This window comes from Aptenodytes patagonicus, chromosome 1, assembly GCF_965638725.1.
Source record: "Aptenodytes patagonicus chromosome 1, bAptPat1.pri.cur, whole genome shotgun sequence".
In the NCBI taxonomy this organism is placed as follows: Eukaryota; Metazoa; Chordata; class Aves; order Sphenisciformes; family Spheniscidae; genus Aptenodytes; species Aptenodytes patagonicus.
Window position 1 is genome coordinate 226,802,007 of NC_134949.1, and position 22,518 is coordinate 226,824,524.

Genomic DNA, 22,518 nt, shown 5'->3' on the forward strand with positions numbered 1-22,518 from the left:
GAAGAAGCTGAGACTGGGGTGTGAAGAACTTCGCTTACCAGGGTGGCGGCACCAAGCCGTGCTAGGCTGGCCACGAGCGCACGCTTCTGTTGTCATAACATGAACTCCCGTCCAGTTTGTGCTCATTTTATCAATCCCCTGCCCACAGCAGCCCCTGCCTGCGTCAATCCCTGCCTGTACTGCGATTGCCGGAGCGGTGTAGCCCGGCACAGCGTCTGCAGCGGTCCACAGAGCTGCAGGCAGCGGGTTCGGGACTGGGCTCTCGTCCTGGTCCCCGGTTGTGGCACAACCATGACTGCAGCGTGATTTCTCTCTGCCTGTTTTCCCACTGGTAAAATGGATCCTGATCTCCTTGGTAAAATATTTTGAGATCTATCGATATGCGCTTGCTCTACCTTTTTCCTCCTGTGTTGCGCTAACTCTGAAGTTTAAGCATCAGCTCCCCCAAGGCATGAAAATCAGAGAGTCAACAAAACAAGGTTACTTCAAAACAGCCGAGTTTCTAAAGGACACACGGACAAGCAGGTCCGACTCCCAGATGTCGGAGGTGAGTAACAACCCGTCTGAGCGACTTCTGCTCTCGCCTCTCGAATCAGAGGCCGTGTGAAAGCGCACCGGAGAGTTATAATTCGAGGACAATTTGAGGCTTGGCTCTGCTTATAATTTGTACCAAAGTTATTTGGGTCAGGTAGCCAAGACAAACGTTATTTGATGTGACAGATGAAGGTCGTACTGATCTCAAATCAGCACGACTAGGAGGTAAAACACCCTCAGCGCACTAAAATGGCTGTCCTCTGCAGCCGGCCTTGCTCTAATCCCTACACATCTGGACTGCGGCTCTGGAGACATGTCATAGAATCATTGAATCACGGAAGGGTTTGGGTTGGAAGGGACCTCTAAAGCTCATCTAGTCCAACCCCCCTGCCGTGGGCAGGGACATCTTCAACTAGATCAGGTTGCTCAGAGCCCCGTCCAGCCTGACCTGGAATGTTTCCAGGGATGGGGCATCCACCACCTCTCAGGGCAACCTGTGCCAGTGTCTCACCACCCTCAGCGTAAAACATTTCTTCCTTAGATCTAGTCTGAATCCACCCCCCTTTAGTTTAAAGCCATTCCCCCTTGTCCTGTCGCAACAGGCCCTGCTAAAGAGTTTGCCGTCATCTTTTTATCAGCCCCCTTTAAGTACTGACAGGCTGCAGTAAGGTCTCCCCGGAGCCTTCTCTTCTCCAGGCTGAACAACCCCAACTCTCTCAGCCTTTCTCCATAGCAGAGCTGTTCCAGCCCCCTGATCATTTTCGTGACCCTCCTCTGGACCCGCTCCAACAGGTCCGTGTCTTTCTTATGCTGAGGACCCCAGAGCTGGACGCAGTGCTCCAGGGGGGGTCTCACCTGGACATGTCCCCAGTGTCCCTTCTGGGGCTGCTGTCCCCAAAGACCTGCCAATGTCACTGCATGCCAGCCCGCTCCCTAACTGAGCTCTTCCAGAGGATCCTTCCTAAAAACAACGCTGTGATGAGTGTTTAACCTAACCGGGATGGTTTCGGCGGGTCTGTGAAGTCGTGCTGGTTGACCAGAGGGCAGGGTGACCTCGGGCAGGGTGACTGGCCAGCAGCTGGGGACAAACCGGAGACGAGAGCATCGTCACCGGGGTCGATGAAGGCCAAGCGGTGCATCCGGTCTTTGCGAGTGGAAACACCAGCTCCCGGCGGCACGGGAAGCTCGGAGGAGCGGAGCTGCCTGCCACGTCGGCACCAAGATGGGTCAAAAGATGACAACCGCCGAGAGAAGCATGATCGACACAGAAACTCACGCCGGCTCTGACCCGTCTCCCCAGGCGCAGCAAGGAGCTTCCTTAACTACTTCCTTAATGCACCCCGCGGTGCACGCAACCCGCGGCACAGCCTTACATGTGCGTTTCCTTATTTTTCTTCCCCTTTGTCACAGCCTCGGGAACGGGCTGCTCTGAGTCAATGAAGAGGCCGGGGGGGCAGGAGCGGTTCTGCCTATGGGTCACAGCCACCGAGACCCTGCCTGAATGAACTGGAGATCTCAGCCCGAGCGATCCCCTCCCAGCACCCTCAGGGAAAGGTTTATTATGGAATCAGATGTAGTGAAAACGTTTGTCCTTCCACATAACTGCAGGACTGGTGCTTGCAGGACGTGATGGCTGCTGGTGTTCCGTGTAGGGAATTTGGCTGACCCTTCCAAGGTGTTGCACAGGAACCTGCGGGCATGCAACTGGCGTAATAGGTATCAAGGAAAAATAAATCCATAGCTTAAGGCTTCCCAGCAGCACCTCCTTACGCACCAAGCCAGGAGACCTCTCCATCACCGGAGGTCTTAGCGACCCAGCTGGACGTCAGCGGGGATGGCCAGCCAGGACCAATCCCCACCGGGGCGAGGGTGACGGAGGAGGTGACCGCCGAGCTCCTTCCAGCCCTACGGGAGAAGGGAGGCACGCGGTGACGGCTCCAGAAACAGCCGGGGATGCCCCCATGTCTTTGGGATAGGCTTTTTCTTCGGAGTTTGTGTAGCCCGTAGCACAGCTGGGCTCTAGCCCACGCGCTGCACTCCTGCACGCTTCGAGTAATTCGTGTAATTAGTACATGCGAACAGAGCAGCCGTTAGCCCCGTCGCTGCTGTGGCCTTCGAGTACAATTTGCTTGGGTGTCCTGGTTTCGGCAGGGACAGAGTTAATTTCCTTCCTAGTAGCTGGTACAGTGCTGTGCTTTGGATTTAGGATGAGAACAATGTTGATAACACACCGATGTTTTAGTTGTTGCTGAGCAGTGCTTACACTAAATCAAGGACTTTTCAGCTTCCCATGCTCTACCGACTGAGCAGGCTGGAGGTGCACGAGAAGCTGGGAGGGGGCACAGCCAAACTGGCCAAAGGGACATTCCATACCATGGGACGTCATGCTCAGTACATAAACTGGGGAAAGCTGGCCGGGGGGGCTGCTGCTCGGGGACTGGCTGGGCATCGGTCGGCGGGTGGTGAGCAATTGCACTGTGCATCACTTGCTTTGTGTATTATTATTATTATTATTACATTATTATTATTGCTATTATTATTTTATTTCAATTATTAAACCGTTTTTATCTCAACCCACGAGTTTTTTCTCACTTCTGCTCTTCCAATTCTCTCCCCCATCCCACCGGGGGGGGGGGGGCAGTGAGCGAGCGGCTGGGTGGTGCTCAGTTGCCGACTGAGGTTAAACCACGACATTGGGGGGGGGGGGGGGGGGGGAAGGGATTTTGCTGAAAGGCTTGGGGCTGCGTGGGGAGGGGGCTGCTGTACCTGGGCCGGGCACTCCACTCCTGGCTCTGCCTGTGACGCCGGGACGGCTCCGTCACCTCTCCGTGACATCCCGGCCTTGCCAAAGTCAACAGGAATTTTGTCCCGGACTTCACCGGAGCCAAGATGTTGCCCTTTGCATCCGTCTGTAGCTCTCCGTGAGCTGTGACAGTCCCTCTTGCCAGGCACCTGTCTCACAGCCACCACCTTTGTCCTCCCCTCCCCTTCCTGCTATTAAGCCCTGACTTGCATTAGCTCTGAAGCTCCCCGAGGGAGGCTCTCGTGCCAGAAAAACGGGCTCTGCAATCAAAGGAATTGGTGAGGATTCAAGAGACCCGGCTAACGTTTGAGGTACCCAAAGGAAAAAGTACAACAGAACAGCAAATTACCCTATCATGAAGGAAGAAAAAAACCCCCGCCTTTAAAAACACCCGAACCCTGACAGAAGGATAAAACGTGAGCCATCCGTGGCAACCGTCCATACAAATTTCCTCCCTGCTTCAAAAGCAGGATATTGACAGTAAATACCCCAGCGACGCAACCACGCTCGTCTCTGTCGTCTTATTTACGAGGATCCCAGACCTATTACACACAACTCCCCTCATCTTACGCATGCAGCGCCGCGGCAAGCCAAAAAGGAAGAGCATTTGGCTTTGATCTCCAGCAAGAAGTTGATGCTTAATCATAAAAAAAAGGAAACAACTCGATACACACACAATGTTGGTGCAAAATACGAGTCTCTCCTGCCAAGGGCAGAGACCCGGAGCAGCTCTCCGGAGCTCGGTGGTCGAGGTGAGGATCCCACGCCGAGCGAGCTGGGTGCTGCTCCGTGTGCTCGAATACGAGCCGATACGACAGCCCGGCGGGGTTTATGGTGGTTTTTTCCCCCGTTTTTTTTACCCCAGGCCATATTAATTTTATAATCCATCGAAGAGCTCGCTCCTTTTCATCGAGAAGGTTGAGTAAACAAAGGGAAGCGCCTTCCCTTCCTTGCAAATACCCGCACAGAAGTTAACGCTGTTGTCAGACGACAGCCGAATTACCTGCGGCGACAAAGGGCAGATTACCAGCGAGGCGTATTTTTGATAAAAACACAAGTTTATTAACACAGCCGATTGCTCTATAAAATCAAAACGCACTTTCACACGCTTAATCCGGTCGGTAACTTGGAAGGACTGCGGGCTGGGAACGGTTTGCTCGGGTTTTAATGGTTGACTCATTAGTGGTCCGACCAGACTCGCGTATTTTCTACATTTGTAATAAAACATTAAGGTGGGAACATTTTATCGCCTTCAAAGCCGCAGGGTGACTAACTGCAGCGCACGTCAGCGCTTCGGCAGTACAATACCTTTATTTACAGCCCACGACCTTGAGGTGCCACCCGAGAATCACAATTTTACCCCACTTTGAGCAGGTCTGCGGTTGCCCAGCCCTGCCAGGACGCCCCGTCCCCGTGCCCTGCCCTCACCCCCTGCCTGTCCCCCACCCGCCACCGCTGCGCTGTCCCCCCCTCGCCCCGTCCCCCACCCTGCTGCCCTGCGTCCCACACCCTGCGGCAGCGACGGGGGCCCTATCTCTCCTCCCCACGCCCCTGCCGCAGCCCTGGGCCCTATCAGCCCCCCCCAGGCCCCTGACCTCGTCCCGTGCCTTATCCCCCCTCCCCAGGCCCCGTCCCCTCTCTTTAACTCCCGTCCCCGGCCACAATCCCCCTGTCCCCAATCTCCTATCCCCTCTCCCCATCCCTTGTCTTCTATCCTGTACCCTGTCTCGGGCCACGTCCCATGTCCCCAGGCCCTGTCCTCCATGCCCCAGCTCCAAACCACCATCCTCTATCCCCTTGTCCCCTCCCCCCTGTCCTCCATCTCTGTCCCCATCCCCCCTGCCTGTCCCCTATCCTCCATCTCTGTCCCCCCACCCCTGTCTCCATTCCCCGTGCCTGTCCCCTCTCCCCCCCCCATCCCCCCATCCCCCATCCCCTATCCCCATCCCCTGTGTCTGTCCCTTATCCTCCATCTCTGGCCCCCCTCCCCTGTCCCCTAACCCCCCATCCCTGTCCCCTGTCCTCCATCCTGTCCCCATCCCCCCTGCCCGTCCCCTATCCCCCCACCCCTGTCCCCCATCCTCTGTCCCCATCCCCTGTGCCTGTCCCCTCTCCCTCCACCCCGTCCCCTCTCTGTCCCCATCCCCCCTGCCTGTCCCCTATCCCCCCACCCCTGTCCCCTGTCCCCCATCCTCTGTCCCCATCCCCCCTGCCTGTCCCCATCCCCCCACCCCTGTCCCCCACCCTCTGTCCCCATCCCCCCTGCCTGTCCCCCATCCCCGCCATCCCCGTCCCTTGCCCTCCGTCCTCTCTCCCCGTGCCTGTCCCCATCCCCGTCCCCGTCCCCATCCCCTCCTCCCCGGTCCCCCGCTGCCCCGGGGCTCCCGCCACCGCCACCCCCCGCCGCCCCGCGGAGCTCCGCGCCGCCCGCCCCGCCCGGCGCCTCCCGGCGGCCCCGGCGGTCGCGGCCTACCCGCTCCCCTTCTCCTCCCGGCGCCGGTCCCCGCCGCCATGTCGCGGGGGCCGGTGCGGGTGCTGCGGCTGGGGCTGCGGCCCTACGCCGAGGCGCTGCGGGTGCAGGAGCGCTGCGTGGGGGCGGCGCGGGCGGCGCGGGCCGGCCCCGGCCCCGGCCCCGGCCCCGGCCCCGGCCCCGGCCCCGGCCTCGGCCCCGCGGAGAGCGTGGTGCTGAGCGAGCCGGCGGAGCCCGTCTACGCCTGGGGGCTGCGGGGCGCCCCGGAGGCGGAGGCGGCGGCGCGGCTGCGGGCGCGGGGCGCGGGGCTGGCGGCGGCGCGGCGCGGCGGGCGGATCACCTTCCACGGGCCCGGGCAGCTCCTCGCCTTCCCCGTCCTCGACCTGCGCCGCCGCCGCCTCCCGCTGCGCGGGTACGTGGCGGCGCTGGAGGCGCTGGTCCTGCGGCTCTGCCGCCGCCTCGGCCTGGCCGCCGCCCGCGCCCTCCCGCCGCCCTTCACCGGCGTCTGGATGGGCGACAGCAAGCTCTGCGCCATCGGTGAGCGCGGCGGGGGGGGCCGTGCACCGGGGGGGGGGGGGGCCGTGCACCGGGGGGGGCCGTGCACCGGGAGGGGGGGGCGTGCACCGGGGGTGTGTGTGTGTGCACCGGGAGGTGTGTGTGCACCGGGGTGGTGTGTGTGCACCGGGGGTGTGTGTGTGCACCGGGGGTGTGTGTGTGTGCACGGGGGTGTGTGTGTGCACCGGGGTGGTGTGTGTGCACCCGGGGTGGTGTGTGTGCACCGGGGGTGTGTGTGTGTGCACGGGGGTGTGTGTGTGCACCGGGGGGGTGTGTGTGCACCTAGGGTGGTGTGTGTGCACGGGGGTGTGTGTGCACCCGGGGTGGTGTGTGTGCACGGGGGTGTGTGTGCACCCGGGGGTGTGTGTGTGCACCGGCGGTTGTGTGTGCACCTAGGGTGGTGTGTGTGCACGGGGGTGTGTGTGCACCGGCGGTTGTGTGTGCACCTGGGGTGGTGTGTGTGCACCGGAGGTTGTGTGTGCACCCGGGGTGGTGTGTGTGCACGGGGGTGTGTGTGCACCGGGTGTGTGTGTGTGCACCGGGGGTTGTGTGTGCACCGGGGGGGTGTGTGTGCACCGGGGTGTGTGTGCACCGGGGGGGGGGGGGGGGGGGCCGTGCACCGAGGTCTGTGTGTGCACCGGGATATGTGTGCACCGGGGGGGGGGGTGTGTGCACCGGGGGGTGTGTGTGTGTGTACCGGGGGGGTGTGCGTGCACCGGCGGTTGTGTGTGCACCGGGGGTGTGTGTGCACCGGGGGGTGTGTGTGTGCACCGGGGGGGTGTGCACCGGGGACATGCAACGCAGGGGGGCACGCAGGGGGATGCATGTCCGGGGGGGGGGGCATGCCCAGGGGCACATGGACTGTGAGGGGGGGCATGCACCGGCGGGGGGGGATGCAGCGTGGGGAAGGCGTGCACCGGGAAGGTCATGCATGCACGGTGGGGCATGCACGGGTGGGGGAGTATGCACCGAGGAGGGGGGGCAGCACAATTTCGGGCCCTTGCGGCCCAGCCAGGGCCTTGCACCCGGGGCTGGGTGCCTGCAGCCAGGTCCCCAGCCTTGCCCCCTTCCCCTGTCCCCCTCCCCAGCCCCTCTGCTATTCCCCTGTGAGCCAGGCGGGCCCTGCACCGCAGCCCCATATCCTGCACCCCTTCCTGGAGCCCTGCACCCCCAGCCGGGCTCTGCAGCCCAGACCCCCCTTTGCACTGCAGCCCCGTGTCCGAGCCCTCTTGAAACTCCAGCGGTGGGAGGTGCTGGGGGATGCAAGGCAGGGGTGGAGGGAGCTGGGCACACTGCACCCCATCTGCCCCAAATTTGGGGAGTCTGTCTGTGGGTTAGGGGTATTCCCTGGCACAAGTGGGGAGCACGGCATGCGGGGGGTTATAGCGGCCTGAGCAGCGTGGTCACTAAATATCTCATGCCGGGGTGTCCCTGGGGACGAGCGCTGACGGGTGGGTGCTTTGGTCCCCTCAGGGGTGCACTGCGGGAACCACATCACCTCCCACGGGCTGGCGCTGAACTGCTGCACCGACCTCACCTGGTTCGACCACATCATCCCCTGCGGGCTGGAGGGGAAAGGCGTCACCTCGCTCAGCCGCGAGCTGGGGCGGCACGTCACCGTCGACCATGTCCTCCAGCCCTTCCTCGACTCCTTCCAGGAGGTGTTCGACTGCACCTTGGTCTTTTCGGAAGACCCCGGGGACTAGGAGAGCCGTGGCACCTCGGCTGGGTGTTTCGGCAAACCCTCGGCGCGGCCGACGAACGGCGTGGCAGCCGCCTGGGGCTTTGTTGCGAGACAAGAGCTCTCGTGCCTTTGCCTATGGACCGTGCGTGAACGGTGGCAGAGAGGTTTGCGCTGTTGCTTAAACGTCCAAGCCTCCATCGGGGCTGCTCTTCCCCATCCCGCGGGTCTCCATCTCACGGCCGAGACCTCCAAGGGTACCACGTCCCCGTCACTCGCTGGGGAAACGCCCAAACAGGCGCTTTTGTGTGTTTTTTCTGCCTCTCTTCCCCCCCAAAAATCCAAAATTTGGGTGAACCACTCATGCGCCCTTTGGACAAGAGGAAGTGGGAAGTGGGTTGGTCGAGTGTCCGTCCCTCACCGCCACGTAAAAAGAGGCCAATTTTCTATAAAGAGAGTTGCTGGGAACTTTGGCTGCCGATCCTTTGTTTGTTTATTTACCCCAAGACTTTATGAATAACGACCTTTTTCTCACTCTGCGCCCAGAGAAATCCTCGCATGGCAAAGATCCTCGCCATGGTGTTGGGGCGGGTGGAAAAATCGCTGATAAGAGGCTGTAAACGGTGGTTAAAAGTCCACCGGAGCGATGCCGACGCGGTGGGAAAGCGGGAGGAGGAGGGGAAGGGGTCGGGGTGCCCGAGGAGAAGAGCCACAGCCATCCCGGATCCCGTGGGACCGCGCAGCGTGGGATCGAGCGTCCCGGCTGGGCGATGGGGACCTGTTCCCGCTGGGTCCCTGGTGCTGGAGGAGATGTCGCCGTGGTCCGTGCAGGCGGCGTCGGCTCCTCCGAAATCGCTGCCCCGGCTGCAGCATCCACATGGGCTCGCAGCAGCCGTCCCGGGCGAAGGGACGCGGCCACCCTGGGGTCCCGATGGCACCGGGGTCCGTGCCCATCAATGCAAACCTATAGGTAGACACATATAAACTGATTTTAATCGACAGGTTTCTTAAGGGGTAAGAAGCCAACTTGAGACTGAGCTCCCCGGAGCTGCCTGTTGCCCCTCGGGGATGCTCACGGCTCTCCCGGTGTGTGGGCAGGAGGGGCAGTGCCCGGTCTGGGCTCTCCGAAACCTTCCCCCGTTTGCGCGTGGCACGGCCATGGCCGCTTCCGAGTCCCCCGTTGCTGGCAGACCCGAAGCCTGTGCTGGAGGCACTGGTCACGGGCGGTTGGGAGCAGCCCCGCAGCCAGACGGATGCTTTGGGGTCAGGAGAAGTGGAAAATGGCAAATAAAGTCCCCGCGCCCTGCTCGGAGCAGGACTTGACCCCCACCCACAGCCCCTCACCGCTGCTCCGGGTCTTCTTTCTGCCCCGCAAGCTTTGGGGTTTCTCTGCCGCTGCGCAGCGCTGGCGGCTCCCCATGAGCCACCCGTGGGTGCCTGCCCGTGGGCCCCCACCCTGCAGCCCCCAGAGGTTTCGGGTGGGCAAGGTGGGCAGCTGGGAGCAATGGGGCTGGAAGGGCCCCGGGGCAGGGGAAATGAGGAGGAAAACCCCATTTCATGGAGCCGGCTCAGCTCCGGGAGGGGATGGCAAGCGGGGACGAAGGCGCCCCGGGCAGGCTTGGTGCCCGGTGCGAGGGCTTGGGGACAGCGGGGACGGACGGAGGAGGGACAGGAAAGCGTGACCAGCAGCGTGCGCCGGGAGGGAAACGCAGGGTCCGGCTCTCCCGGCCCCGTAAGGCCTCCGGTATCCGGCTGGGGCGAGGGGGCCGCGGCGGGACCCATGGTGTTGGGGACAGGCTGGTGGCCCGTGTCGGGGTTGGGTGGCTTTGGCAGGTGGCTCTGCCCCGGGAAGGGGAGGAGGCTGCGCGGCACTCCCAGCCCGGCCGGCATCCCTCGCCGCCGCCCCGCGATGCTCCAGTCCCGGCTCAGCCTGGCAGCAGCGCGGGCAGGGAGGGCACCCCCGGTGAGTGCGATCCCCCCTTCCCACCCTTCCGGCCCCCCCTTCCCCTCCCTGGCCCTACGCCCCCACTAACGTGGGGTCCCCCCCATGCTGCACCCCATCTGTGGGTCCCCTCCCGGGATAAACCCAGATCTTGCCCTAAATCTCCCAAATTCAGCCTCCTCCTGCTTCCAACTTGTTTCTAAGTCAGGAAGGCAGCCAGGTCCGAGCCCACCCCCATGGGCTCGTGGCTGCTCAGCCCCTTCCTCCTCCTCGCTGCTGGGGTCTCGTCCTGGGAGGTTTGGGGTGACCCTTTTTGGGGGGGGTCAGCTGCCTGTGCATGGGGCAGAGCTGCCAGTGCTGCAGGCACAGGGTGCTCGGGAGCAGGGGGGGGATGGGCTGGATACTCTGGGGGACGACAGCGGTTTGTGGGGCCGGTGTGTCCCGAAGGATGGCACACGTGGGGGACCGCGTCCCCGTGTCCCTTCCCGTCCGCGCTTGCTCCGAGGCCCCGGTGAGGTGCGAGGGTGCGCAAGGGCACAGAGGGCACATGGGGGTGCAGGGTGGGCTGGCAGAGGGGCACCGTGTCCCGGGGGGGAGGGTCAGAGGGGGTCTGGGACCCATGGGGAGGGAAATTCCCGGGGGGGTTTAGGGCAGCGACCCCTCGGGATGGGTCCACGGGGGCGCGTGGGGAGCTGTGACCCCCTGCCAGGGTGGTTGCGGCTCCTGGCCCCGGGCTAGGACCAACGGGGAAAAAAGGGGGTCCCTGCTTACCCCGGGGGGACCTGGCCCAGAGTGAGTGGGGTCGACGCATGGCAAGATCAGTCCCGGAGCTGTTATTTAGGATGGGGGACCCCAAACAGCCCCCCCGGGGTCCCTTGGGTGCCGGCTCTGCACCCTGCAAGGGTGCAGGACATGGGTGGTTTCGGACACAAGCCCACCGTCCCCCCACTTCCCTGGGGGAAGCAGGCTTTGAACTCAACCATCCTGGCCGCCCCGGGACGGCTGTGTCCCCCCGTTGTCCCCAGCCCCGGGAAGGAGAGGTGGGCAGGCAGCTGCCCCGAAGCTCTGGGGGCTTTATTCCGTCCGTGGAAGGAATGAAATTTGGGGAGGTGGCTGCCGTGAATGCAAAGGGCTTGGATAGCCCCCACTCCTACCCTTGCTGTGTGGCAGAGGAGGTGCTTCAAGGACCATTTTGGGGTCATTGTTGGGTCTGGCAGGACAGCCCCAGCATCATCCTGGGGACACTGCCGCCACGGGGGGCAGCCCTGGCTGAGCCTCCCTGTCCTTCCCTGCAGGCTGGGCGAGGACATGGAGGAGGACAACGTGACGGAGACCTGGCACCAAAGCCTCCAGGCGGTGCTTAATGCCTTGAACCAGACGCTGCATGGGGTCATCCTCTGCCCTGCCGACCGCCCTGCCACCACCGCTGCTGCCGCACGCAACGCCAGCGCCCGTGCCGGCCGTCCCGGCCGCAACGACAACGCCTACATGTACATCCTCTTCGTCATGACGCTCTTCGCCGCCACGGTGGGGAGCCTCATCCTGGGCTACACCCGCTCCCGCAAAGTGGACAAGCACAGCGACCCATACCACATCTACATCAAGAACAGGGTCTCCATGATCTGAGCGCGGCCCCGACGCCTTGTTCCCCCGGGAGACGGTGGGTTTGGGGCCACGTCGCTGCTGTGCATCCTGCTGCCTGTGGGATGGGGCAGCGCTGCCGGGCAGCCCGCCCCCAAAGCTGCTGGGAAAACCGCCCCAGGTGCCCCCATGGAGGTGCTCAGCCCTGGTGTGAGCAGCGCGGGGACGTCCTGGCCGGGCTACAGCTCCTGTCTGGCAGGAGGTGGTAGTGTGTGACCCGCGGGCAGGTCCCGGTTCCACAGACCCACCTTGGCTGAGCCCCGGGGGGACGGGGATGGCAGAGGCAGCTTCTTTCCCACCGTGGACTGCCGAGGCTGGCAGGGGTCTTCAAGGAGAAAAGTTCACCGTTTCCCCACTCGGATCGGCCAGCGTTGACCTCCGTGGGCTCCCAGCAGCTTCATGACACTGGCTAGAGGGCTTTTCTGGTGCTAAAACACTGTAATTTTTGAGGCAGGCTGGGCCCCACTTTTCTGGTGGGGAATTAAAGGAGGTGACCATTTCCAGCGGGGTCGCGTTTGCTTCTTTTCCAAGCAAAGTCGGCATCGGGGGTGATCCGTGGGGCATCTCCCCGTGCCAGTGCCCTGCCCTGGCTGCTGGAGCCCGGGGCATGCTGTAAGGGCTAAACCTGCTCCCTGCGTGCTGCCGAGGGGGCATCAAGGGCGACCCCGTGGTGGCATCGCAGCCCCCGTCCCAGGAAATGAGATGCTTTCTCCCCACCGCCGGCCGGGGAGCATCGCTCAAGCCGCAGGCACACGCCGCGAGCGTGGCCTGAGCCTGGCCAGAGGCATCCAGCTCCGCGCGTCCCCGAAGGTCTCTCTGGGCTCCGGACGGTGATGCCGAAGTTTTTCCTGCTTCCTTCCTGCTGTCGGCTGTAGCTTTGGCCTTTTGTACCACAGGTCCCAAAGGTGTTTTCCACGGGGCGAGGGCCCAGCAGTGGACAGGAAGGGGATGTTCTCGGGTCCTGCTGGGCTCCTTGGCTTTGGCTCCGCTATTAAGCTGGCCGGGTTTGGGACTGGCCCGTGGAGTAAACGTCCCCGTCCTTCAAAACAGGCTGTGGGGCAGTGCCGGTGACCCAGTCCCTCGCACGTCTTAACCTGCTAATAATGGCATAATTAGTGTCTTTAATTGCAGCTAGATTAGCTGACCCATAGGGGCCTTTCCGCCTGCATTCAAAGGTTAAACGCAGCTGCAATGCTTGAGCCCAAACAGTGACGCCAAACCCTAATCCAAAAAAATAATACTGGATGTGAGCGCTTTTGGGGTAGGGCTGGAAACCTTGGCACCAGAGGCACTGGGACGGCAGCAGCTCAGCGACCGATTCCTGATTTCCCATGCCCTCGACCTGGGCATAAAACCCAAGGCAGGCGGTTTTGGGGAGCCCTCGGGGGGCTGCCCACTTTGGGGCTGAGTCTGCTGTGAGTTCTGAGCCGGGCACGCAGTGCTGGTGGGGCTTTCTGGGGGCGCGGGGGCAAATGCCACCAATGTCCCCCAGCACCTGGCCCAAGCGGGAAGTAGCTCAAGAGGCTTCGCCGTGTTTGTCTTGTGGTTGCAGTGCTGGGAAAGGAAAATAAACCCTTTACCTGCAAATAGATCGGGGGAATCAGACCAGGCGGGGACAGCTGAGACAGCAACCCTCCGCCGGGTTGGTTTGTGCAAGCACACACTGTGCTCGGGTTTTCTCCACCTCCGCGGTGTTTGTCCTCCTCCAACATCGGCTCCTCCGGCGGGATGAGCCACGGAGCAGCCGTTCGCGCCAGGGCCAGGATGTGGGTCCCTGCAATGGGACGGGTGCTGAATGGTGAGTGTGGTACCCCAACCCCCGCCCCGCGATGTGGTCTTCTTGCCTCTCCTGATGGCCACCAGCCCTCCCGGGAGAGGGGGAGGCTGGCATGGATCTAGTGACCCCAGAGTCCCTTCTGCTGTTATGACCGGGGTGGGACAAGTCTGTTACAGGGTAGCACGTCATAAAAAAAATTTAAAATGCTGCTTGTCCCTAATCCAGAAGACCCTAAGGGGGAAAAACCCTCCTGCACGACATAGCTCCTGCGGTGATCGTTATTCACCCCATTTCCGATCCGTTGGCAGCTCCTCCCGTCCGTCCCCGCAGTTAAATTCGGACCAGAGCCTGCAGCAGGGCTGGGGAGATGCCCTGGTGTGCCCCCACCCTTGGGGCCTCGGGCTGGATGCCACCAGGCTGGGTGACAAGGTGCCAGTGCCACCTTGTGGCAGCTGCCTCAGGGTCCCTGCGCCATGGGCACCTACTCCTTCCCCGAGGCACCCTGGCACCCCCGGGGCAAGAGCAGCTGGGCTTGCCCCCGCGGGACCCACGGCTCCAGGCTGGTTGGGTGTCCCCATGGGACCCACGGCTCCAGGCTGGCTGGTGTCCCCTTGGGACCCATGGCTCCGAGTCGGCTTGAGAAACTCATCCTCGGCAGGGGGTTGTGCTGGGCTGCTGAGGATTCTCGGAGGGGTACGGAAACTGGGGGATATGGGGGGGAGGACAGATCTGGGAGCCTCCCGAAATGGGTTTGCTTCAGCTGACAGAGGAAAGATTTCACAACTGATTAGGTGCTCATCCCAGAGCTCAAGAGATTCCTCGTCAAAGCCGATGGGGCTCTGGCCTCGCTCCCTGTGCTGCAGCCCCAGGAGCAGACGATTTCTGGGTAACGCTCATGTGGTTTGTTTTAACAGCAAGGAGACGCGCTCAGGCACACAGAGAGGAGAGCTGGGGAAGTGCTGGCCTTGGCTGAATCACTAAATGCAAATTGTAGCTGACTACATTTGGGTTTTAAGCAATGCAGCTAAAAAAAAAATAGGGCTCATGGGAAGCCAATTTATTTAAGATTTTTTTCCTTGGCATGCAGCAATGAATCACGGGTGAGACGATGTCCATAGCAGTTTGCCTGGTACTTGGAAAAGGATACTGAAACGTCATCGTGTGTAGGAAATTCAGGCTGACCTTGGCTTAGCGAAGCAACGGTAGGATTGTGGGAGCGATGGGAATCGCGGAGGCCTGTTCCTGGGACTGCTTTGATGCTGGGCATTTCGATAAGAAATGTGCAAGTTGAAACGGTAGCAGTGCAGGGACTGATAGCGATGGTATCGCCGAGCGATGCCAGCGGGTATCAGTGAATGTTTAGCCAACAGCATGAGGTGCCTCCGGCAGTTTGTGGTATACTGGTTTTGGCCGGTGAATACGCAGCCCAGCGGCACTGAGGTATGGGAAGGTGTGTTCAAGGGGAGCTGCTTCTCTGAGACAGCGGTCAGTGCTCGGTGGGAATCCTGCGCTGCTGACGGGGCCAGCGTGCAGGAGAAGAACAGACTGCTGGCCTGGGAAGGGCGTGCTGCTCTCCCGTCAGGTGTGCCGAGCCAGGCTCACACGCGTGAATGCTTATTCGCAGCCCGTGGTAGACAGGGGTCATGATGGGGAAAGTTAATCTTGGGAAACATTAAAAAAAAAAAAAAAAAAAAAAAAAGGGAGGGAAAGGGAAAATGCTCCCAGTTCATGGCAGGGCAGAGAAGTGCTGGACGACCATCCCTGCACTGCAGCAGACAGATGCCAGATGAGCATCCCTGCACCGCAGCGCCGGACGCCGGACAAGCATCTTCCACGTTGCAGCGGGGGGTTCCCCTGTACTTTCCCGGGGTAACTTCCCCAGGCCCCTCTCGCCCTCCCTGTCAGCTGTTCTTGCTGGTTATGCTCATTGTGCTGGCTGGAGCACGCTGTGATCTGGGGCAGATGCTGCGGCACGTTTTGGCTGATAGGTTTGGTGCGTAGATACCACTGGGTGATGTTTATTTGCTAATTAAATGACTGTTAGCTACCAAGGAGTCCTAACGAGCTCTATTTGTCCCATGCACAGAGCTACAACTAAATGCTACAAAGCGAGGGGTGGAAAAGCTGGGGAGGGGATTAAGGGCAGTTTGTGCATCAGTGGCAATCGCTACCCACAAGAAATGGGACATGAAGCTGTAACGGTGTCCTGGCTGCGCAGGCGCAAGGCCGTGGGGCTCAGTGCTGCGGGTGTTGGACGAAAGCCCTGCGGCACAGCTCACAGCGGTTTGAGGCAGTGACATTACTTATTCATTATTGCCCATCTTCCTCCGGAGGGAGAGCAGAGGCGATGTCCTCCTGCGAGGTAACTCAACCAGCCCTGCTCGGAGATGGGGTTGGCCGTTGCCAGTGCTACCTTAAAAGGATTTTCTGGGAGGTGACGAGGTCATTATTATAGCAACGGGGCCGCTCCCGGACACACAAGCTCTCCCCTCACGTCAGAAACCCTCAGTGTCCGAAACACATCCATTTCTTCTAAATATATCAGTTCCTCTCACCAAAGGCGCAGCCTGTTCCTACAACCTGCCTTGCTGATAGCCCTGCAGCATCACAGCTGGAGTGACACCCTTGTTCAGAGGGATGAGAGAAACAAAAGTGACTTAAACCAAAGAACCTGACCCGTTTGGAAGCTCTGCGGGAATTGCCATGCAGGGTCAGTCGCTTGAAGTCCTCCGTGGGCCTTTTCCTCTGTTTTCTACCACCTTGCTGCATTGGATGTCTGTCCGTCCGAGCCGCCTCTCTCACACTGGCCTGGTATCAGATGCTTTAAATAAAGATGTGGGAAACCAAATTAATTATGTGCAGGCATGAAAAACGTTTATTCTGCCCCTCTCCATTTTCTGCCTGTCTGAGCTAGTCCCCTCCAGCCCCTCTGCGAGGTTGGGTTTGCGTGCTGCTGGCAGTGAGGGATGCATCTCTGCGGCGGCAGAGGGAGCACCGGTTCCTGACGGCTCTTCTCCGGGGGATGCTCAGCACAAAACCCACCTCTGACATGTCCCTCCTCCCTAAAGCAGCTCTGCTGTTTGCTGCTGCAGCATTTCTCACTCGCAGCCCTTCGCCGAGCGGCGCTGGGCGCAGCTCCCGCTCTTGCCTAACCCAGATAAGTCATTTTACAAACATTTTTAAAGCACATGATGGAAAAATGCAGTGTTTGGGAGACTTTGGCTTTCTGAGCCTCTGGGCAGAGCACCATCTCCCTTCCCTGGTATCTGGTACCGCGGTGGCCTGCACATGCGATGGCACAGCTGCCTGCGTGCGCTCCCAAATTGGCACTGAGAGCTGCCAAATTAATTAGCGGAGGAGCCCTCAGCAGGCAGAGTCGGGATTTGGGGGCTACATTGGACCCTCTCTACATGACATCTTGCACTCACGGGTAAGACACGGCCCTGGCCCCCTTTGCACCGCGGCTGTTCCAGCAATGCAGGTCTGTCTGGCTCCCCTTTTTCTGCTCCTTTTTTGCCTTTTCCTCCCCTGTTCTCATCCAGGTGAGGGGAAAGGGAAACCTGGGGTCAGTCTAGCTGAAGGATGATATGCACATGCTGGTGATAAGCTATAGCAATGTTATCAAAAGTCTGGTCATAAAACTAACCATTGGGACTGTGCAATCACGGGGCATTTAAGTTCTGCTTGACTACCCTACGGGTACCTACAAAACCTGCACCAGAAGGTAAGAAAAAGCAGTATTTCTTAGTAAAGAACAAGGCATTGTTTATTTTTACTGACAATCAGGAAATCCCAGAGACCCGGGATCTCATGTACTCCCCTTGCAGAAAGTTTTTGGTACAAATTTTCTCGGTTCCACACAACTTATCCCATACTTTGGGATTAATTGAAGGGATAAATCGGGGTGAAAAGCCTGATCCGTACTCCTTTCTTGTTCTCTTCCCAGAGCAAATGGACCCATCACATCTCTTTTCTGCAGATGGATGCGGCTGGTGGACAACTGCTCAGCAGAGCACGCGCATGGGCTATTAATACCTAGAGGGGAGGATTAAAAATAGCTAGGTCTGTGTTTGGTTTCTGTTTTGTGAAGAACAGCCATTGATATACGAGGGGACTGGTGACCAAAGCCAGGCCCAAGTGAGCGGGAGGCGCCGAAACTTCCCCCAGTGAACTAGCAGCCCTGGAAGGAGCCTGTGCCCCGAGCGAAGGGCGGACGTGGAGAGCTGGATCAGCGCCTCCTCCAGAGGGGTGCTGGGGACGGTGATGCTCACCGTGGCTTTCCCACACCTACGCCTGGCACACTAACCCACTGCGCTACTCAGCTTCGGTAAATACCGTCGCCCCTACGTGATTAAGACCTAGATTAAGCGCTTAGTCACCGGAGCCTGTAAAATGTTCTTTATCAGCTAGGACACAGGATTAAGGTGAGAAGAGGTGATGAGCCCGAGTTCCTCGGACACGTGCCCGCTGGCAGAATTGGACTTGTGGTGTGTTTTTGGCTCCAAGCTGCCCGTTATGAAAAATCTCACTGGCTGCGTTTGCTGGTTGCGGTTGGGCCCGTGAACCGGGGAGCCGAGACTGCGGCAACGGTGAGGAGAGCTGCTCCCTGCCCTCCCTCTGGGCTGGGAGCAGAGGTTTTTCCAGCGGCTCCGAGCTGCACATTACATACTGCTTTTAAAGCGTGGGTATTTAGGGTGTTATGCTCCTGAGGAAGCTGAGGAGTGTGTTGTCAGTGCCGGAGGGTGCAGGATCAGGCCTTCCCAGGGCTGACATCGTGAAGCACCAAGCCAGGGGAAGCTGCAGAATTTGAAAGCCATTTCCTAATCTCAGCGGTCCCTGCTGCATCCTTCCCACCTGCCAGCCCGCTCCCTTTCTTCGTGCTCTGCCTGCAGAGTGCCTGCGCTTCTTCCGGACAAAGCACTTCGGCTGCTTTGACCCCAGGTCAGATTAAAAATGGCATTCGGGCCCAAAAAGGCACCCACCCCTCCCCGTGCAGCACGCTATCAACTGGCAGGGATGTCATTACCGCCTGCGTTCAGAGTTGCGCTGCCTTTCTGGCAATACGCTACTCTGAGAGAGGGAAATGAAAGGATGGGAGTTGCTGTGTTATTACCAGGTAACGCAAGAGGCACAGGAGAACAGGGTGTTCAGGATACATAAATAATAAAACAAAAGATGTGCCGCAGGGCGAGGGCATACACAGTGCCTGCCGAGAGGCTCGGCAGCGAGCTGGAAGGATGCGCTGGGTTCATCCTGCATGACCCCGGCTCACTGCAGAAACCGGGGGCAGAAAAACAACCTGGAATATTATGGGAGCCCTGGGCCATTTGCAGGCGATCTGGAATAAATTGTGTGCAGTAAAATTGCCATGGAAACACTGTACCGGCTGGGTTCAGCCCCGAGGCTCTCCGGTGCAGGGCTGGGCAGAGCTGTGCGATCCACAGAGCTAATCCGGTTTGTTGCGGGTGAGGATTTGGTCTGCGGTACCAGATCGCTGAGGACGCCAACGTGACCGCACAGATGGTTTTTATTTCTGATATTCGGTGACATCGCTGTGTGCTTAGCCATTCTTCTGTGGAAAAACACATTAAACACATTGGTAAGAACAAAATATGTGCATCGTCGTTCAGGGGTGTGATACTGAGATGCTGCAAACCCAACCCTGCCAGGAGGACGGATACATTTAACCATGTAAAGGAGAACGGATACGCTCTTTACCCCTGCATTGTGTAACTGCAGATCCCAAACAGGAGCTATGTTATTAACGAGTCTCTATTAACTTACAGGATTTTGTTTACATTAGAAGAAAACTCTCATTTTGGGGGCACACACTCGTTTTGGCTAGGAAGAAGTCATTCCCTCCCAGCTGAGCCTCACCACGGTCCCCGCTGGCTCTGGCAGCTCCCAGCACACGAGCCGGCGGCTGTCAGCAGCCTGTCAGCCCTTCTCCTCCCAGCCTGGCTCCTATTCATTGCTGGCAATGTGGCCTCTCCCATGGTTTTTAGCCCCCCGACTGTTTGCTGCTGCTCAGTTCGGTCTGAGCATGCTGTGCTTCAATTAGGCGAAACGGTACATGAGGGTGAAAACTTAGAAATGTTGGCTTTCCTTCACTTGCGTATCAATTTCTTATTTTCTGGCTTTCCTCCACGGCCATAAGGACTGGAAATTTTGTCATTAGTAATAGATGAAAATAGAGATTTCTGCTGGCAACATTCACGGCCAGTGAGTGCCTGGATGCTCTGCAATCACCCCAAAGTGCCCAGGAGAGCCGTGATGTGCCAGGCCCCAGCGCAGCGCAGTCCAGAGTCATGCCGGCTTCTTTGCTATTGCTCTCCGTGACAGCACGAAAGCAGATGGGACTCAGTTTAACTTTCCTGTAGCAACATAATCAGCTTTAAAAATTCTTCTGGTGGCTGATTAACCCTCAAATACATTGGACTTAGTTGTCATCTCCCGCGAGGTCAGTGTTTTCTCCAGGCAAACATAGCAAATCTCCATAAGCGCAATCTAAGCCATATCACCTACAATCTTTTTATATGATTGCCCTGCTCTGGAGTCGCTCGGGCTGCCTGGCATCTATATGCACTGTGGTGCCTCGGAGCTAGCTAACCAAAGTCCTCTCACAGGGAAATATTTGGAAGCCAGATCGTCACACTCTGACTTTGGATGCATTGGCGAGATCCTGAGAAGTTTCAAACCCTCCATGCTGTGGTTATTCCTGGTAAAGAAATAACAGGCGGAGACTTTTATCTTCTATGAGGGTGTTTTATCTGTTCTTCAGGGAAATAATCATGGAGGAGTACTGACATCTGAGAGAATGATAATTCTCCTATACAGACATCTGAAGGGAAAATCCCACTTTTAATCGTGGCTACATAGCTGAGCACTGATAATGCAGGGTGTGGGCACAGCTGCCACTATCCTGCATGAAACCACTTAATGAGGTTCAAGGTTTCATGTGCAGAAAGAGCCTGCCTGCTCTGATGGCAGAAAATCACCATTCAGAATAATTTAAAGCTTTCATTAAGCACATAGGAAAAAAAAAAAGGAGGCAAGAATTGAAGCATTTGAAGTATGGCGCTTCATTTTAACAGCATCTCTTACTGCCTTTCCAAATAGCTACAGAGTTTTTTTAAGAAACGCTCCTGTTTGGCAGGCTTTGGAGAGGTATTTAACATGGCCATTGTCCTTTTTTGGGGGAAAAACAAAGGTTTTATGAGCTGAAGCTCCTGTTGTGCTGGGCTCTGGCCTTCTTTCCTTGAAGACAAAACACAAAGGAGGGGAAAAGAGCAGCAAAGGTATGAAAAGCGGGTGCTGTGCCTCATGCTCACTCTCAGGTGCAAATTCACTGCAGGAGCCACCCTTGCCAGCCCTGAGATCTGGAGAAACGTGCCAGCATCTGGCTGTCTGGGACATGGTTTTAATCAGACTGCTGGGCTCAGGATGGCATCAGCACTGCTACAGATGACACCTCTTTATGTGGAGATGTGGGCGAAAGAGGAAGAATAAGAACGGGAGAGGAAACAACATGGTGAGTGGGTGGCATCGGGTACAGAAGCGCATGGGGTGAAGCCAGAGCTGTTGGGAAGCGTGGAGCTGTGTAGTCCTGCTCTCGGGTTGGGCTGGCAGGGTCACCCCTGCCTTGTGGTCCTGCAAGGCCCGCGACATGGCAGCTCTGGTTGTAGGGCCCTTTCCGACTGCCTCACAGGTCCACTCCTTCTCCAAGCATCAGTACCAAAGGATGGATTCCCTAAATCCATCCGGAGACGGAGTATCCCACTCACTTACTGTTTGATTCATCTATTATGTCTGATTTCCTCACTCTAACTTTATCAGTTTCCAGACTCTTCTTCTCCTATACCAGAAACAACCTTAGGAGAGTCCTTTTAGTGATAACAGAAGACTTATGTTGACTTCCTTCCTTCTTCTTATCTTTATCTTCTGTTGACTTCTATCAGTAATTTAATGTAATAGACCAATTTAAAGATTCATTTCCCCACATCGAGTCAGACCTTTGGACTGGAGGATTTGTTTGTGTCTGCAGCCAAGAAAGAGGTTCCTTCAGGACATTGACTTGAGAGCTTTGAAGGGGAGGGATGTTAAATTGAGATTCCTAAGCTTTCATATGATGGATCATTCCCTTCTGTATTTAGTTTTCAGCAACATCCTTTGCTGTGCTGCTTGGGTATCCCAAACCGCCTCCCCAAGTTTTTGTCATCCACCATCGCGTCTTCCTCTCCCTTCAGTCCCTCTTTCCACCTCCCCCAGGAGCCCGTACCGCTCACAACCCCGGCGTTTCATACCTCCCTTCACGTCCAGCGTCCCCTGGGCAGCAGTCCCACTGCCCTCCGCCCGTCTTCCCCAAGCCTTGCATCCCTCTGCAGTGCCTGCTGTCACTATGGCAACCCCTGCGAGGATGCTCTGCGGGATGAGGATGCGCTGCGGGATGTGGTCACCGCCGTGGCCTTTTGCTGAGGGACAGGCAATTCAATTAGAACTGAAGCAGCCTGGGAAAGGGAGATGGGGTTACGATTTTCCTCCTAATGGCAATTTAACTGCTGCTGAAGCCCAGAAGTCTGGGAATGCTTCTGAACGATGGGCTCATCCCCCCGGGGTAGCGCCATTTCCATTATCCTTTCAGAGGGAACAGACAATGCGCTCAGCAGCCTGAAGGCTGCCTCGGGGGCTGAAGGAGGGGCACAACCGGGGAGGTTTTCAGCTTTCCCTCGTACAGATCACCCAGGAGGCAGAGAACGCCTGTTTAGTAGGACGGTAAGAGATACACTGCACATTTTTGTTTGCATCAAGCAAAAGGAGGAGCCTCCACCCAGCCCTCTCTGCCTCCACCCTGACCCTGCCCAGGCCTCCTGAGGGCCAAGCGCTGGGTGACGCTGAGCGCCCGCGGCTGCCCGCCCTCGGGGCCGGTACCACCACCCCGGGGAGCCCGGGGCGGGGGCAGGACGGAGCCGGAGCTCCTTAGGGAGAGACATGGCTACCGGAGCGGGTATGCGGCGGGAGAAGCCGAGCCCCCCGCAGCGGGGCCGGCTAAGGGAAGCAAAGCCGCTGCCCCTTTCAGCCCTGCCCGCTTCCCCTCACCCTGAGGCGAATTGGGCGC

The 22,518-nt window shown here is 58.7% G+C and overlaps 2 protein-coding genes and 1 long non-coding RNA gene across 4 annotated transcripts; 2 read left to right on the forward strand and 1 right to left on the reverse strand.

Moving 5' to 3' along the window:
• The first annotated feature begins 5,814 nt into the window (after positions 1–5,814).
• LIPT2 (lipoyl(octanoyl) transferase 2) lies at positions 5,815–8,511 on the forward strand. Its single transcript, XM_076328551.1, has 2 exons — positions 5,815–6,344; positions 7,836–8,511. The coding sequence occupies exons 1-2, from the start codon at positions 5,849–5,851 to the stop codon at positions 8,066–8,068; spliced, it is 729 nt and encodes a 242-aa protein (XP_076184666.1). The 5' UTR covers positions 5,815–5,848; the 3' UTR covers positions 8,069–8,511.
• A 302-nt stretch (positions 8,512–8,813) lies between these two features.
• On the forward strand, positions 8,814–12,125 carry KCNE3 (potassium voltage-gated channel subfamily E regulatory subunit 3). Of its 2 annotated transcripts, none has more exons than XM_076328553.1 (2): positions 8,814–9,013; positions 11,281–12,125. In XM_076328553.1, the coding sequence occupies exons 1-2, from the start codon at positions 8,814–8,816 to the stop codon at positions 11,609–11,611; spliced, it is 531 nt and encodes a 176-aa protein (XP_076184668.1). In that variant the 3' UTR covers positions 11,612–12,125. The 2 variants fall into 2 exon arrangements, with proteins under 2 accessions (XP_076184668.1, XP_076184667.1); XM_076328552.1 differs by lacking the exon at positions 8,814–9,013 and adding an exon at positions 9,950–10,006.
• Positions 8,953–21,801, reverse strand: LOC143155580 (uncharacterized). The gene is made up of 6 exons (XR_012994435.1): positions 21,707–21,801; positions 18,787–18,975; positions 16,080–16,224; positions 13,207–13,400; positions 11,875–12,720; positions 8,953–9,007 (listed from the first exon to the last, which is right to left on the reverse strand). It is a non-coding gene; the product is annotated as an uncharacterized LOC143155580 (long non-coding RNA).
• Between the last annotated feature and the right edge of the window lie 717 nt (positions 21,802–22,518).